The sequence below is a fragment of the Gavialis gangeticus genome, unplaced genomic scaffold (assembly GCF_001723915.1).
Source record: "Gavialis gangeticus isolate Ggan-Ray unplaced genomic scaffold, GavGan_comp1, whole genome shotgun sequence".
NCBI lineage: Eukaryota > Metazoa > Chordata > Crocodylia > Gavialidae > Gavialis > Gavialis gangeticus.
This window is the reverse complement of record NW_017728997.1, coordinates 18921412-18939286: the sequence shown is the minus strand read 5'-3', so window position 1 is coordinate 18939286 and position 17875 is coordinate 18921412. Positions and strand designations below refer to the sequence as shown.

At 44.2% G+C, this 17875-nt stretch overlaps 1 protein-coding gene across 1 annotated transcript in view; it reads left to right on the top strand.

Moving 5' to 3' along the window:
* The window catches only part of SLC25A20 (solute carrier family 25 member 20), a 15990-nt gene extending 5847 nt beyond the window's left edge, over positions 1–10143 (top strand). Inside the window, exons 2-9 of the mRNA XM_019504586.1 lie at positions 164–256; positions 1867–1994; positions 3253–3343; positions 4656–4773; positions 5937–6009; positions 6504–6613; positions 8234–8358; positions 8937–10143. Of these exons, the coding sequence (XP_019360131.1) occupies positions 164–256; positions 1867–1994; positions 3253–3343; positions 4656–4773; positions 5937–6009; positions 6504–6613; positions 8234–8358; positions 8937–8999 (801 nt within the window). The 3' untranslated portion in view covers positions 9000–10143. The remainder of the gene's footprint in view (positions 1–163; positions 257–1866; positions 1995–3252; positions 3344–4655; positions 4774–5936; positions 6010–6503; positions 6614–8233; positions 8359–8936) is intronic.
* The last annotated feature ends 7732 nt before the right edge of the window (positions 10144–17875 follow it).

Sequence of the window (17875 nt, the reverse complement as noted above, 5' to 3'; positions counted from 1 at the left end):
TCTCTCTCTCTCTCTCTCTCTCTCTCTCTCTCTCTCTCTCTCTCTCTCTCTCTCTCTCTCTCTCTCTCTCTCTCTCTCTCTCTCTCTCTCTCTCTCTCTCTCTCTCTCTCTCTCTCTCTCTCTCTCTCTCTCTCTCTCTCTCTCTCTCTCTCTCTCTCAACAGGTCAGACTACAGACCCAACCAAAGCCACAGGCTGGGCAGTCTCCACTCTATTCTGGGACCTTTGACTGTTTCAGAAAGACTCTTGTTAGAGAGGTACTGTATTAGCGTGGCGTTTGCAATGCCTGCCAAAAATGTCAGTTGCTCATGTACATCGCTGGGATGGAACTGTGCAGGAATGCAGCCCCCTTGGCTATAAAATTCCCCGGTTATCAATTCTAGTGGTTCAAATTCAAATTTTTCATCAGATTCCAGAACTGAATCAAAAGAGAGCTATTTGGAGGAGGACATTGTGTCTAGATCTCACTTGTGTGATTCTTTTTTTTTCTTTTTCAAGACCAACAGTCGGAAACGTTGCAGTATACCTAAAGTTAACGGCTGAAATGAGCATTGGCAGTTGTGTTTGCTGGCCATATTGTTGTAGGTAGTGGAGTCTTGATGCCTGTGGTATGCAGAGCTGTCTCTGAAAATCCTAAAATAGAGACTGACTTTTGTCAATGTGAGTGATGCCTTTACTTCTTCCATAGCTTTCTTTGAGGAGGTGAAAAAAGAAGAGTTAGTTTAGGTTCATAGATTTTAAGGTGAGAAGTGACTTTTATGTAGGTCAAACCAAATATTCATAACACAGAATGTTACATTTTAGCCAGGAGTTCCTGCATTAAGCCTCTGTCACATGATTGAGTTAAGTGTATGCTGGGTCTTGTTTTTTTTTAAAGGGCACCTGGTCTTGATTTTGAAGACTTTAAAAGAGAGAGAATCTGTCATGTCCTCCAATAAATTGTTCCTGATGCTAATTACCCCGCTGCTTAAAAAAACTTGTGTTTTATTTCCAGTTATTTATGTTTATGTAAGTTCAGCTTACCGACCATTGGCTCATTAGCCCATTGTTGGCTACATTCGTTTAGAGCCCTCTAAATTTGGGAATCTCCCTTCTATGTGTGTACTTGCAGGCTTGTAATCAAGTCATTGTTAACCTTAATTGGACTAAACTAAGTAGAATAATAAATATCTTAGTCTGTCACTAGAAAGTCCTCTTCCAATTCTTGAGTCATTCTTGTAGTTCTTTTCTGAATCCTTTCCCACTTTTCAGTGTCCTTTGTGAAGTGCAGACACCAGCACTGGACTTGGTGTTCCAGGAACAGTCTCACTGATGCTGAATCCAAGAATACCACCTACTTTGACTAAATATTTCCCTGTTTATACAGCAAAAAAGTTAGGCCTTTTTCTTTACTGAAGATCCTCCATACCATCTGCTGGTCAGATGGCTGAGCTGAAGTTTGAGGTGTCTCAGACACAGAATTTTTGCATAATGGAAACTAGGTAGAACTAGTGAGTCATGCCTGTCAACATGAGAAAACATGGAAGTGTGTTGAAAGTACTGAAGGCAAAAAATTCTTGATTCATGTGTTAGTCTCTGAATTGAAGGACAATGGCATCTCCTTTTCATAGCAATATTCAGCCTTGTCCCAGTAACCTCAGTTATGCTATGTCCCTTGAGTGCCTTATAGCAGCCATAGGTGAAGCGTTTTGTGTTGCGGAAACTTTGTGTCCTCCTAAGTGTTTGAAATCGAAAGAGTTCTGTCAAACTGAAAATTGTTTCCCTCGAAGTGTAGTGTTGTACATAACCCCCTAAAGGATATTGTTTCACCATGTAGAATGCCACAGAAAATAGGGTAACTCTTGTGGTAATTCGCTGTGTCTTTCAGGGAGTTCGAGGCCTCTATAAAGGAATGGCAGCTCCTATTATCGGAGTGTCTCCCATGTTTGCTGTGTGCTTCTTTGGATTTGGCCTGGGGAAGAAACTCCAGCAGAGGAAACCTGATGACATTCTGACGTGAGTTCCACGTTATCTAGCCTAAGAAAGATGCCTTAAGGGTCTCAGGTTGTTTTGCTGAATTACGCGTTCAGATGTGCTATAAATTTGTCTCTTCTGATTATAAATTTATCTCTCAAAAAAAATATAACGCTTATGAGTTTTAATGCTTCTCAAAGTGTGGGACTGATAGCACAGGCTAAAAACAGACGGTATGTGTGAGCAGATACGATGCAGTTCCCTTTCTACGTAAAAATAGAGCCATTAAAGAAGGACTCTGTTTTGATTGAACATATAATAGGTGTTGCATAGCAACAGACTTAGAACAGTCCCACTATTAAATGAACCTGAGTGGCAAGACTGAATTCATACTCTAGTGTTACCATCTGACAAGGCCCATGGTCACGAGTCAGGACCAGCTGTAACTTGACACATCCATTCAGTACGTTGTTTTAGTAATCACAGGTATGCTGCTATAACTGAGGCCAAAAAGGTATTTCCATGATCAGCCTTTGTTTTGAGACATTGTAATCCAGTCATCCCTTTGGATATATCAAGGGAGGGAGAAGACAGATAGGAGATTGTTGGGACTGGCAAAGCCATGCTGAAAGACATGTAGGTGATGGTCAGAGAGGGGAGCTCTGTGACAGATGGATCAAAGATAATGACGTTTTAGGGAGACTAGGCTGAGAAACTGGGTCTTGTGATGAGCTTGAGAGTTCAGTTGTGGCTGCAGGTCAAACGAAGAGAAGATGGCAAGGAAATGCTTATCCAGGGAGTTGGATGGCTTGTCAACATGGAAGCTGAAATCAGCAAGGAGAGAGAGTGAGTAGGACGAGAGAAAACCAGGTGTTGGTGAGGAAGGCAATAGCATAAAACCTAAGCACAGTAAATTATAGCAAGTACTACTAATGCAAGGAAGTTGAGTGGCGGTTTCTGTGGGAACCATAGCATTGAATTTCCAGTCTCTGAAGTATTTAACTTGTAACGCTGCATTAACGAAGTTCTTTTGTACTGACTGTTCTTGAAATGGAGCTATCACAAATTCCACGGCCAGTCTTGTCTGTAATTTAGAGGGATGGGCTGTGAAGACTCATTGTAACGAGACCTTACTGCCTTTGATTTTTATGTTATGAAATCATAGAAAATTAGGGTTGGAAGGGATGTTAGGAGGTCATCTAGTCCAACCCCCTGCTCAAAGCAGGATTATCCCCAACTATCATGTTTACGGATAATGAATCACAGGACCTTTAGTTTTTTTCCTGGTTACTCTGTGCAGTTATCCTCAGCTGTTTGCTGCTGGCATGTTATCTGGAGTGTTCACAACGGCAATCATGGCACCGGGAGAAAGGATCAAGTGCCTTTTGCAGGTAAGGCATTGGGCAGTGGTGGGAATTTTACCAGACTTTTATAATTTGCTCTGTGAAGTCCTGGCAGGATGCTATAACTCCTCTGATTAGCATATTTTCTACCAAATTTAGAAAACCTATTTCAGCAGGCTGAAGTATAATTTGATGCGTTTCTGTCATGGAGAAACGCTGTGCAGCTCCCTTTGACAGCCTGTTAGGTAAATACAGCATTCACTCCTCTACACATGATACAGAGCACATGCATTTTACTAAAATGACATCTGATGTTTTAGGCACTTCTGAAATGTAGGAAGTATCCAGTTTTCTCTTGGAGAATGAAGCCTAGAGAACAACCCATAAGTTTATTAGGTCTGGTAACAATGATAAAGATTCTGCACCAGATTCTCAGGTGTCCACGCATGTAACCGAAGAATGTATTTTAAAATATGTGGAGCAGGTATTGTAAAATTGTCCCAGTATTCATACAGTCAAGATCAGTCACTGTTCTGGCTTTCTAAAGTGTGGTAGGAAACATTTTTGTTTATTCAGTCGCATCATCTGTGGCAAAAATCAGATCCGCCTATTTCACCAATCTGCCATTTGTTACAGTGGTGGTAGATGTCAGACACTGGTTCTTACATACAAAGCATTATCACAGGATGTCTAGAACTTACAGAAATTGTCTGAATTTCATAAAATTAAATTGGGGTTAGATTCTGATCACTGTAAATGTGGAGTACCCCAGCTGACTGTTATTTTAAGTTTACACTGGTGAACATGAGAGGACTTTGTCCCTTAGTTAAACATCATCTAACCAAAGCATAGATTGGCAGACACGCACAGAACTAAATCCTTCTCAGTCTCAGTAGGAGAGAAATGTTGGTAAATGTAAGAGATCCTAGTAGTGATATCGAAAATGTGTTATGGGTGCTTGCCTCTCTGATAGCTGGTGATTACTTTCATGCTGGAGAGTTGTGCCCACTTTTAATTTGCGATCAGCCTGTCTTACCACTGGTGCTGATCTGCTCTGGTGATACAAGGGCCTGCATCACAGTCATGTTTGCTGCCTATCAAGGGGAAATCGTAGCAGTAAAATGGAAGAGAACCTGAAGAGAAGAGCATCTGGCTCCAGTGTCCTGGCTTGCAATATATCATTTTGTCTAAATATCCATAGAAATCACATGGAATTTGTCCCTTGAGCTGCTTCTGCTTGTGTGGAAAGGGCTGAGCTTTAACAGTTATACTTACATTTTAGCTTTAGAAAGCACAAAGCTCTCACATCACTGCTTGGGTTGTGGTTTCTGGCTGGTGATCATTCACTTTAATTCTCCAGATCCAAGCTGCATCAGGTGAAATTAAGTACAGTGGCCCAGTGGACTGTATGAAGCAGCTATATCGTGAGGCTGGAATTCGAGGCGTGTACAAGGGAACTGTGCTCACTCTCATGAGAGGTAACAACTGGAAATCCCCTCAGGAGAAGCATCGGAACAAAACTGGCCTAGTCTCATAAATCTCAGTCTGTTGCCAGTAGTCTATTAAGGTGTACTTTTTGCATCACTGTCTCTACAGTATTTGTGGCTTTCCCTGGGACCCAAGGGAGAATCTAGAGCAAGATGTTGGGGGCTGAGGAGGGGTCAGGGAGACTAGGACTTGAAGAACAAACAGGAATGAGAGGTAAGGAAGAGCCTAATGCATACAGGAAGACATGGGATGAAGAGCCCAATTAAAACACAAGAGGTTGAGGGGTAATAAAAACTACCAGGATGAGAAGATAGGAAGCCAGCTTTTTCTCAATAAATGCAGTCCCTCTCCCAAGACTCTTGGCTTTCAATCTAAATACAGATCATTCCCAAAGGACACCATTGGAGTGTAGCCCTTTCCTCCTGGTAAAGAGTTTTGGACCTGTGGGCGAAGATACCTTGTCCCCTTAAGAAACAGGCCTATAATGGGAAGAAGAAATTGTTGGGGCCTAAATTTAAAAAAAAAAAAATTTGGATGCCTTCTCCTCTAAACAAGGTTAACCCAATGCCCATATAGCAGCAGCAGTTTCCCAGAACATAACTAAAAGAAATTGAGCAACTTCAAGCATTTCACATTTCCACCCAATCAGGAAACATCCTTATGTGATTGCCTACTATGCCAGGTATTACAGCATGCCAGGCAGAAGCCAGTTGCCTGATCCTACTTAGGGGCTCCAGGAGAACATTACAATACAAACAGTTTGATTAGAACAAGTGGCCCATGCAAAAACCTCCAGGGTCCCGAGACTGACCTGCTCTGCTGCTCACCAGTGCATCAGGGAGCTTAAACCATTCTTGTAGTCAGGCAGTGAGCAGCAGCCAGGTAAGTCTGATTCGAAGATCTGCTGAATCAGGCACTTTAAGAACAGAAGTTTCCATGGAAACTCCCCAGCCTGTGCCCTTCACCTTCCTGTGGAAATGCTCGTGCATAGACTGGCAGTTTGCATGGTGCCCCTAGGGAAGCTCAGAAAGTGAATCTGGTTATACCAATGACATCGCTGAGCTGGTTGCAGGACGTGGATCCTGGCTGCTGCCATGATCCCAGAGCTCATTCTATTTCCCACTTCTTGGTCTGTCTTTGTTTGCCCTACTAGATGTTCCAGCCAGTGGAATGTACTTCATGACATACGAATGGCTGAAGAACACTCTGACCCCTGAGGGAAAGAGGTTAGTGGAATCTTAAATCAGCATGTCCCTGACTTCCCTAGACACTGCAGATTAGTCTCTCCAGCTAAGTGAGGGGTTAGAGCAACATGACCAAAATGGCCAGAGGAATATCTTTCACTGTTTCTCTCTTTTTAAGCTGACTCATCTTGCTCTAGGCTTTGACTGAGAGTTGCATAGGATGTGAAGTTGTTTCTCTCTCAGCTCCTGCCCTCTTCCCTTAGTGATACCACTAGGAAGTATTTACTGTTGGGCATGCTCCCATCTCACAAGGTGCGTTTTAGGCAGTCCTTGTGTGTGTGCTGCTGGTGTGTCCTTTTCTGTGGAGACAGCACATTCTGACCACAGGTGTGCTGCTCGCTGAATTCCTGCCCAGCCAAGATGTGTTTTCAGTCTGGGTTTGTAGCACTATGATGTTTTCTCCAACTCAGGCAAGCTGTGCTGCTGGTCTTCCACTATGTAAAACCAGACATGTTTTCTATTCAATGTTTCTGCAGTGTCAGTGACCTCAGTGTGCCCCGGGTTCTCTTCGCTGGAGGCATGGCAGGGATCTTCAACTGGGCTGTTGCCATTCCTCCAGATGTGCTGAAATCCCGCTTCCAGACTGGTGAGCAAGGTGTCAGTTGCGCACAAGGTTGCTTTGCTGTGAGGGGGTGGGCAGTGTGATGCAGCCTTCTGACTGGGCATCCTTTTAGGTGGGAGGCAGTGTGGTGAAGTAGAGAACCAGACTGGGACTCACGCCCCGTCCCCCCCCCCCCCCCCGGTTCTGTTTCCAGCTCTGCCACTGGCCAGCGCAGTGATCTTGGGTAAATTGGTTTAGCCTTTTTGCCCCAGCTCCTCAGCTGTGAACTGGGGATCATAATACCAACCTCCTTTGTATGGCACTTTTGAGAGCTGAGGAGGAAAAGTGCTGCATAAGAACTATGTATAACCACTGTTTATTATAACTGCAGCCCAGTGAAAGCATTTGATCATTTCATTTCAGACATGATTGCCTCGGTTCAGGCAGGTGATATCAAAATAAAATGCAGGCGGAGCAGGCAGCCCAGTAGCTGTGTGCCCTGTCAATCCACTGTTTTATCTGACTGACGAACTTGAAGGTGTTCCTAAAATGTATGGAGCCTGCACACCCTGCTGACCTTCCTTCTGTAACAGGGTCAACCTGAGTCCCCTGGGAGAATGCTGAAGCCCAGGCACCTTGAATATCAGCCATACTTCCAAGCATTTCAAAGGCCCGTCTAGTACTCCTCCCAAAGACTGTCCCCATACAACAGCCTTGCAGCAAGGCTATCATCAGTTTCTGCCCCACCCCCGAGAAAACCTCAGCATTTTTCTGTAATGTGCTGATGACAAAGGCAGAGCTCCTGTCCCAATGTGACCAGTGGGGGTTGCTGGCGCAGAAAAATCTTCCTCTTTTCCCTCCTCCATAATTGTCAACTTTGCTTCTGTAATGCTCACACCGTACAAGGAAAGGGTGAATGGGCTACAGAATATCACACCTCTGTTCCACTGAGCTGCTCACCAAAACTTCCTGATAGGTAATGTGGTCTACTTGTGACCCCTGTGAATTAGTGGCTTGAAGCAGCTGGTAAGGATAATTACTAGTATTGATTTCCAAGGTGAGATGACAGACAAATGTATCCTTATCTAGTCATGTTCTTTAAGCACATTGAGGAGCTAGGGCTTTTCATGAGAAAGTGGTTGCCATTCCTGGCTTTCCTGTATGAGAGGATCACTTCATTTTAGAGTAAACCAGTTCTGTTTCATGCAGACCAGCTTTACTGAGCTTCCTCCCTCCTTCTCCTTCCCAGCAGCTACCGCTGACTGTAACTACTAGTGGCCAGGCTTGATTGGAGATTGTGGCCTTCTAACTTCTAGGATAAGTTCCTCCTTTTTCTTCTTCTGCTTTTTCTTTTATTTTTTTGTTTTCTCCCAGGGGTTCCAGTTATGTAAATCCTTTGTGGATGAGCAAGTGACTTCTGTTCAGCTGGTCCCTGCTCTTTTTTGTCAGTTACTGTCTGAAAAGTCTTAAGATGCTTTGAAATAATTTTGGCTCAGAAAATCATACTTCTTGTAAATAAAGTTACTGCACTTCAGTGTACGGAGTCACTTATACTGTGCAGCAATCTAAGCCTAGATGATGAAGGTTTGGAGGCTCAGCATGTTGCATCTGTTACATCTTCAGTGTCCACAAATCTTAGCAGGTGTGTTCTGCCTCCCCTAACAGCTCCTCCAGGAAAATATCCCAATGGCTTCAGAGATGTGTTGAGGGAGCTTATCCGAGAGGAAGGTGTGTCCTCCCTGTATAAAGGGTTCACAGCTGTTATGATCAGGGCCTTTCCAGCTAATGCGGTAAGTAAACTGCAGGGTCTTGGGGGCTGCCTGGAGCTGGCCACTTGCAGGCTATCTAGTGGTTACAGAACAAGTGGCTAAGTGTAGCAGCTTGGAATGATTGTACATTGGCTGTTCTGGGAAATCTTTGCAAGCTCTGAAACACTAGTTCTGGTCCCTGTAGTTAGGGAACCAGAATGGGCCTGTAAAGTCACATTAGCAGAAATCAGATTATTGGATTTGCCCTAAACTCCTATTTGTGTTGGCTTGTTCTAATGGTGCTCTGTAGGTAGGAGTATATTTGCTGGCTTTCTTTTCTTGAGGGCATAGGAGCATGTGAACAGGTTGTCATGTCCCCCCGGCCCCCATATCAGTGATCCTGAACCAGACATAATGACACTGCCATGTCTGTCCAGCAGAGTGGAGATAGGATTTCTGATGTGCAGTGTCAACTGTTAGACCCTACCATTTAAAGTGGGAGCAGATTCACTCGTGGCCTTTTGGTCGTACTCCTGAGCTTTTGAAAAGTCCCTTTCCAAACAGCTGTTACTTCAGGTGTCTAATGCTCATATGTTCCTTGTTTCCCATCTCCATTTCAGGCTTGTTTCCTTGGTTTTGAAGTTGCTATGAAGTTGCTGAACTGGATTTTGCCAGGTCTGTGAAGACAAGGAAGTACCTCCTGGGGACTGATGAGACAGAAAGAAGAATGCAGCACTGAATAAAATGAATAATGAATTGAGAAGCTCTAGGAATTACTACTTGTCTAATACCTTACCTCTAATGCCTTACTTACTTACCCTCTGGACAGTGTGATACGTGCCATTCAGAAACTTAAGCCATAACTCTGGAGAGAGCTCATAAAGTGTTGGAGGTGTGAAAACACCTTGCACCTGAGCCAAACATACCATAGCAGTAATGCTGCTAATTGACAGCTCTCATGTTAAACACACTTCTTTTATGTACTTCCTCATGGAAGCAGGGGATATTTTTAAGCTTTGATTCTTTGTTTACTGAAGAAACATTCAGCTGTTGTTGGTGAAAAACTTGAGATCACAATTATTAGCCAAAGTCCACTTAATTTTCAGGATCTAGCATAATACCTAATTGCACATGTCAGTATGAGATACTATTTTACATTGGCTGTAGATACAGTCTTTTCCTGTTGCCTTGATGTATTGAAGCCACAGCTGTTAGTATATTGACAGTGGTTTTAATTTTATGTACATGCAATGGGAGAATATAGAACTGAGCAGGCTTGTGTCCAGAAGCTACAAATTCTGGGAGATAGTGTGGGAATTATAAAGCACTGTGAAGGACCTTGCATTGTGACAACCTTGAACAAATTCAAGGCTAAACTGTAAAGCTGAGAGCAAACATGAGTTATGCCAAGATTTCTTGGTTAAACCTGTAGGAAGCATTCAACAGAGAAAGATTATCTGATCTAACTGCTTCTCCAAATTCCTTTGGAACTTCATTCCATACTGAAGCAGTTCTTGCAGCCTTGGTGTATTTCATGCATTCTGGGACATGGTTACAGACCCAAGAAGTACCAAGATTTCCAAGTGGGAAATGTGCAGAATTCCCATTCTGGTTTGCCTAGCAGGGATAGTCAGGCACACAGTCAATGTTTAACTTTTTTACTTCTGTTCCTCAACTCAGCTTGAAGAGATTTTGTTGAGCACAATCAAATTTTGAGCTGAGAAATGACTGATATAGGCAAAGGGAGACACTTTCTCATTTGTTCTGGTTGTGATGCAATGATCCTGTGTTAATCAGAACTCAATAAAGTTTACTACTGCTCAGCTAGAATGTGTGTTGGTGTTTGTGCATGTTGCATTTTAGCACACACTTAGTTCTGAGATCTGCAATGGGAAATAGCATGACATGGCATGTCCTCAGGTGCTAATTCCTTACCTTTCAGCTATTGCACCCACCATGAGCCACAAAACAGTACAGCAGGTCCCTGAAATGTGAAGTACAAGAGTCCTGTTGGGCACTTCATTATATCTTCCAGCTTAAAACGTTTTTGAAGTATAGAATTAGCTTCTAAAAATGTTTTCATTCTGTGGGAAGCAAATACTCTGCTTCTCACAGGTTGCGGGGGAGGGTTACTGTTGAGTTTAGTGAAAGGGTCCCTGCTTTATGTCTCTGTTGAGGTGCAAAGGGAAAGAAGAGGAGCGGTTCCAGGCCAGGCCTGTTCCCCCTATCCAGTTAGTTTAAGGCTCCCTCTGGAGGCTGTGCGCTCAGCTGGGCCCCCTACCTTTGTACCCCACCCCCAAAAGGAGTTCAGCTGCATCCAAGTCAACCTTTGGTGTTCCAGAACCTGATGGAGGGGCTTGACTGCATTTTTTGAGGGGTATGGGAAGAGGAGATGGACCCTCTCAGTCCAGTGTGTGAGGAGCTCTGCAGCTCAGCACTGGCTTCTGTTTCTCCCTCAGCCCGTCTCCTAGCAAAGAACATTGCTGGCTGCGGCACCTTAGAGAATACCCCTCTGCTGTGTGGGGAGGCAGGAAGAGAGTCCCTATTTTTGCTGTTCCTTATTACAAAACCATACCTGAGAATGGGTGCAGAGAGAGAGGAGGAAAATGGACTTCTATACAAAATGCTCTGTGTGCTGTCACGTATCAGAGACATCTGGCTAACACAACTCAATGGAAACAACAGATGAGAGATTTGGCCAAGTTTGTTCAGATAGTAAACAAGCCCTGAGTGCTCTTTTTACTTGCTGGAACCGGTACAGCAAAGGTCAATGTCACAGTTCTAGAAACAGGCTGTAGGCCAGGCTTACTTGCTATTGTTGATTAAGATAGTTAGAATCTAGATTTGCCAAGGCTCATGATTCACTTAATGACTGCAGCCACAAAACAAATGTGTAGGGAGTTCCACCAGTTCCTACAGCTTAACAGTTGCAGGCTGCCTGTGGAACAAACTGCGGAGCAACCAAAGTGGAGCATGTGCACAGCAATGCAGCTGTTGCATTTAGAAGCTCTGGCACCTTTCAGAAATGTCACAGACATCTGTTGTAAGGGAGACTGACACAGTACCCCCGACTGATCTGTGCAGCAGTTCTCAAAGCTCTGCCTTGTGCAGACTCTAAGAAGGGAAGTGAGCAGATGGGTACTGAAACACAGAAAGTCCTAAAGGAAATCGCAGGATGAAAGAGTGTCTCTCTACATCTTCCCCTGGAGTCTCTCTCCCTCTCCTTTGCCAAATCTTGGTCTACGTCAACATCCTGCTTGCTTATTTTACCTGCTTCACTGTGTTCACATGGTAGGCAGCACTTCCCTTGGGCTTGATTATATAGACTAGTCACTAGATGTTTTCCTGCTTTATATTAACTTTTACTTTCCTCTCTACCTTTTAATTTCCTCATTTTCACCTTGTCCTGAATTCTTTCGAAACTTCCCATATATAGAAAGAGTTCGTTATGACCACTGATTAGACATCGTTGCTACCTTGCTCAGTAGGTCCTACCGAAGGCTCATTCTTGTTCTCCACAATATGTGGGGGAGTTTCAAGCACACACTCCTTCACCTGTTACTTCTTCCTTCCTCTGAAATGCATGACACTCCCACTGTGGATGCCAGCAGATGTCTCCTGTAGCTCAGGAATTAAAATGTGTGGCATTTCCCTGTAGCCAGCATAGGCTGAATTTAATGTGTAAGCATTTCTCGCCTTATGTTGGTCCAGATAGGGTAGGTATGTCAAAACTTGCACTCTTCCCATATTCAATTATTTTACCTTGCGGCACTCCAAAGTGCTTGATTTAACACTGCAGGTGACACATACAAAGTCAATAAATCTAAGGGATGCTTTAAGAGTAATTAGAAACTCAGTCGATTTGGCCCTGAGATGTGCTAAAAAATAGGAAACAGTAATATTGAAAGAGCCTAGTATGGGACATGCCCAGTCCAGGGAGGATCATTGAGAAGGAAAACCGACTCCTACAAGACCATTTGACTTGGAACAGATATGTAAATAACTACACACACTACAGCATTGTTATGCTGTACACCAGAGGCCACTGTAATGCGTTTAGAGTAAGATGAGCCCAATACTAAACACACTGTTGTGCCTCTATGAATTGCACCCACTAGGGAGATGGGGAGTTGCCAGATTACAAAGCAGACCTGCCATGCAGGGTGTTTCTGATTGCACCGACCTGAGTGGAACTACTGCTCTGTGCGTTTATCAAACACAGCGGGCCTTCAGCCCTTAGTAACGATAACAACATTAATCCAAACTTACTACTTTATGTACAACATTAACTTAGTTCTAGTTAAACCATTCCTTCCTATTAATAGTCAGCTTATTCCTCACATATCTAAATCCTCTTGCTCAGCTTCACTTTTACCATTGCCACTGCATTCCACAGACTCATCTCTTCTTTACCCTCCTTTTCTTGGGCTGCCTTGTTTGCCAGTGTTTTTTTCACTGGCACTTTTTTTGGGGTATCTTCTTGTGCATCTAAGACTTATATTTCTATTCCATTTTCCTGTGTTTAAAGTCTCCCCTTGTGCAACAGTGATTTTGTAAACTGAACAATTTAAATCAGAATTCCTTCTGTAACAGATTTCTCCCTTCCTGAGCCCTACCCTAAATCTCCCCCATCTCTCTCAGAGTAAAAGAGTCTTGAGGAAATTTGTAGTTTGTTGCTAAACTCCGTTTTTTTCCATTATTAATTATTCCTGTTGACAGGGATGAAACATTACAATGAGATCCCTGGGTCTGCTGGAGGCCTGGGCAGAGGTAATGGCACCCTGGGTGTTCTGTCTGCTGTCAGCTCTTCCAGAGAGCTCAGATAAAACTACGCTGCAACTGGAGTGCTTCCATGCTGAATTAGGTCATCTCCCTCAGCCTCTTCAGGCATCATTCTGATGTTGTCTCACTTCAATTAAAGGATGTGGAAAACAAAGCTAAGTTGCATCTGGCTCTGCACTTGCAGGGCCATGTGACTCTACCTTTCCCTCACTTTTTCCTGGGATAGCTTCTAGCACAGTGCTGCAATGTTTCAAGCCTATAGCCTTCACTCTTCCTGCTCAGATCTTGGATGTCAGATAATTTCCAGGTGCTTTAAAAAGTCAGAGGTCCACTTCCTGTAGTCTGCCTTGGTTTGCAGGTGGCTTGTTTGTCCCTGTCATTCCTTCCAGTTTTGATTGCTCTTGTAGTCAGAGGCCTTCCAGCAGCGTAAGCCTGAAACAATCCTCTTTAGCAAAGGGGTTTTTGTTGTCATTGTGTTTGTTTTCTGCGGGGAGGGGTGGGGGGGTGTTTAGAGTTTCAGACTCCCTTTGAGGCGCATCTTCTGCAGCCAGGTGCTCTGCATTCTTGGAAAAGCTAAGCAGGTTTTGAGAGGTGGATGGAAGCAAAATAATCTGCTGTATCCATTTACAGCCCAGGGTTCAGAGTGCCGTCTTGTCCTGGCCACTTTAATTTTTCTAAAATTCTACTAATTAGCAAAAATCCAGTTGATGATGCCTCCTTTTGATATTGTATCCTCAAATGCAACATTCATGTGCATAAGGGAATGTTCATCCAGGAAGAAACAAGCTGAATGTGGCCAAAGGGCTCTGTAGTGTGCAAGGTAAGCAAACAGCAAATAAAGTGCCTGTAATACTTACTGCTTCTAGTCATCCCAAGTGTTGCTTTTCACTAGAGAAGCTTGGCCGTGCTCCTTTAACGGGTCTGGTCCTCCCTGCAGCTGCTATCACATGGCACCTGCAGAACACAGGATGAGCAGGCTTGGCAGAACAATTCCAGATTTGCTGTTGTGCAGCTGCAAAGGAGCTCTCTAATTGTCACAGTAAGCCACAGCACCCAGCATGGTCCAGGCAGAATAGAGAATGAATTACGTTAAAAAAAGAAAAACAAAAGCAGCTTTTCTCCTAGAAAAAACAACTAAATAAAACAGGAAGTCCACTCTATCCTGTATATTCTGTGCTGGGGTTCACACACAAGCAAATAGAAAGACAGAACTTTGCTACGTATCTTGCTGTTTTATTGATCTACTTGTGTTCAGCCCATTAAATACAGCTCTCAGTGGCTGTGGGGAATAAGAGGGACATAATGCAAAAAGGGATCTGATTGGCTGAAGCCGGCTGGAGTGGTTGTTTTAATTATTCATAACAATTTTTGCAGGGATGTAGACTAAGTAACCTCAGAGGTCTTTGCGACCTCAAGATGTGTTAAAACCACATTCTGACAGAGTTGGGAGCAGCTATCAGCTAGAAAGCCTGGTCATTTCTAACAGTGTTGAAGAACCAAGGCAGCAGAGTCAGGGAGGGAGATTTGTTGTGGCCAACCATTTATTTTGCTTTCTAATTCCCTATTAGCTGCAAATAAACCATCAAGGAGTTTCTGCTGCTCCTGTACATGTGGAAAGAATTACAATAATCCTTGAATAACTGCAAAGAACTCAGAAACTGCCAGGCTTGGATATAAACAGCTTTGTGGTAAATGTCACAGACTTATGAGCACGCAGGTTTGAGATTTGGGATTTGCAGTGCAGTGGTGTTTACAGGCCTGTCATAAATCAGGACTCCGTTGCACTCAGAGCCAGACAAACATAGAACAAAAACCCAATCTCTGCCCCTTGGTACTACTACTTAGGCTAAGTATGAGAAAAGAGACCACAGAAATATGACATGCAGACAGAGAAGTCCAAGGTAAGCAGGAAAGGCTGAAAAAACTAGGTGTCTGCGGTTTGGAGAAAAGGACAATGAGAAGGGATGTGATCTGTTTTTAAATATTCAGAAGACTGTCACGATGGAGAAATACTCTTTTCCCCTGTGACATTAGGCAGAACACACTGTGATATATTTAACCTGCAGCAAGGAAGATTTAGAACAAATCTCTGGAAAAACTTCCTGCCTGTAAGAGCAAGACAACAGTGGCCTACGGAAGCTGTGGGATCGACTTCACTGGAGGTTTTCTGGAACAGGCTGGGTGGGTGCCTGAGATGGTTTAGGAAGAGTGAATGCAGTGTCTGTGCAAGGGGTTGGACCAGGTGAACTCTGAAATCCTCTTCCAATGCTATGAGTCTATTATTCAGTTCTGGGACAGACATCTCAGCATGGCTGCTGCCTTCCTTGAGTTTTCCTGGATCTCCTCCCGTGTGAGGGACAGCAGGAAAAAAGCACCAAGATGCTTGTTAAAAAATGTAAGAAGTGGGTCTTTAAGGTGGACAACATTGGCAGGATGAACATCAAGATCCTGTAAGACAGAATCAGCTAGGGACAGGCAGAGAAGGACCTGGCAAGCAAAGGCAGTAGGTTTGCATTTGATTCAGTGGAGAAGAGGAAGCTGGGGGAGAGGGGCATGGTCAAAGTGACAAGCCAGGTAAATTATCTTCATCACAGAGCTTTGAATGCACATGAATGTGGACGCAAAGGAAAGGCTGGATCTTAGACGTGTTGTACAGGAAGAAACCCCATGAGTTGGGCAGTCTGGAGGTGAAGAGTTCGATGACTGAATTAAGGCAACAGGCTGCTATTAGCCATGACATTCCAGTATCCTTTTAAGGTAGCAAGCTGATTCAGAAATTATCAAAACCTCAAATAAGTGATACAGTGTTACAAGGAAAAAGCAGTGCATGTCAAAATGCAAATGAGTGCTGTGCTAAGAGCCATGGGTCACGGTCTGGGTCACAGCCTGTCTAGGAGCTTTTGTCTGTACAATGACTACTAGCACAATGGGGCCTGGATTCCAAGGCTACAGACCGTCAATATTTTGCTGTAAGTGCAGTAACTCTGCTAGATGAGAGCAGGGAAGAAATAAAGGCAATGCTTGACTTTCACATACTTCTAGGTTAAGCAAGACGTGTGGAGGTAAGTTTCCCTAGTACATGACTTACAGCAGTCAGGGTGTCCCTGCATCACAGAACTGCTACCCCCTTAAGGCTGGCTGTGTTCATCTGTAGGAGTCAACTATAGAGCTTTCTATCCAGTGCTACCCAGATTTAACTTGCTTCCCGCAGAAGACTTTTACAGCAAACAAATTAGGGCGGCCATTACAGAGGACAGTCCGGTTGTCCTCTGTCCTGTCTTGATACGAAACCAGTCACCTTTATGTCCTCTATTTTTCTCTTCAAGAAAAATAGAGGACATAAAGGCGTCCAGTTTCGTATCAATAGAGGACAGAGCAGCAAAAAACAGAATGTCCTCTATGATGGCCACCCTAGAACAAATACTTAGAATAGGTTTAGGACCTCTGAGGCAACAGCTAAAGAAAAGGAACCTTGGTAGACAGGCTTGAATTCAGGAGATATAATTTATTCAGGAGCTATCTGCAACAGAAAAGAGGCTTCCTTTTACTTGAATCCTAAGAGGAAAACATTTTTGTGCAGCAAGAGCAGCCATATCAGGAAATTGCCCATCTCCTTGCCTACATTGTTGGGGCTTCCTGAGTGCCTGCCTCCTTCTGGAAGCTCTCTCCGGGTGTTCTGGATAACAGCTGCCTATGAGCCAGATTGTGGGGCTCTTCCTTGATGTCAGGGGGCAGTTACATGAACAGCTTCTCTGAAGTCCATGGTGTTATTGGGTCGGTACTTGACCACCGCTGTGGGTAATGGAACTGCCCTCTATGGCCTTCTGAAAGCTCATCAGCCTCCTCTTACCGAGTTCCTCACACCACTGGGGCTTGGTCGCTGGATTGTTTGTAGCTACCGGAGCAGGTGGCTGCATCCCCTGCAGTGTTTGCAGACAAATCTATCGGTGTAAAACAAGATTTTAATCCCTCCTTATGAGGTGCGCTGTGATATCTATCACCAGAAGAGCACTGTTTTATCTTAACAATGACACACAAGGCTGCCTCCTTTCACAGCCACATCCTGTAACAAATGGCATGCGTTCCAGACCTTTCTGAAGCCGTAATTTGTTCGCAGGTTCTGATTGTGTAAACCAGCTGAGTGATGGCCCCAGCACCTGTTCCCTGCCGCTAATCCCCACCCCCTTGGTCTGACATTGTCTTTGCCAGCACTGTTATCTTAATATGTTAAATGGCAAGCTTCTTTAGGGGGGACCTTTTCTTATCTGCTGCCTTCTAGGCATGCCACGTGCAGCAGTCACACTCAGGGAAGATGGTGTGAACGCACCCTCCCGTCTCATTATTCCATTTACCTTTGCTCATTTAAGGCTCTCTGTTGAAGAACGAGCCGTCCTGCTTTTCAAGGGGCAGCTGCTTTTACAAAATTCAGTCCGACAGCGTCTGCCCTCCCAGATGTCACCATGGTAACACAACCCAGGGGAAAACTCAGATGTGTTGCTTAGCAACATGATGCTCTTGACTGCAGCTGCTGCTTCAGTCCATTGAAATGATGGAGAACTGGGATTTGTTGGAATCTGTTCTCTGTGGCATGAGGAGGATGCCAAATATATTGGGAGGATGAAGAAGGCGCCGGGTAATGTGGGACCCCTGCAGGATACGCTGGGCAATCTGGTGGTTGCGTCAGAGGAGAAAGCGGACCTCTTTAACCAATTCTTCACCTCCGTTTTCTTGTGCAGGGACCGGGACTTCCCTGCTGTGATAGAAGCCGGACTCGAGG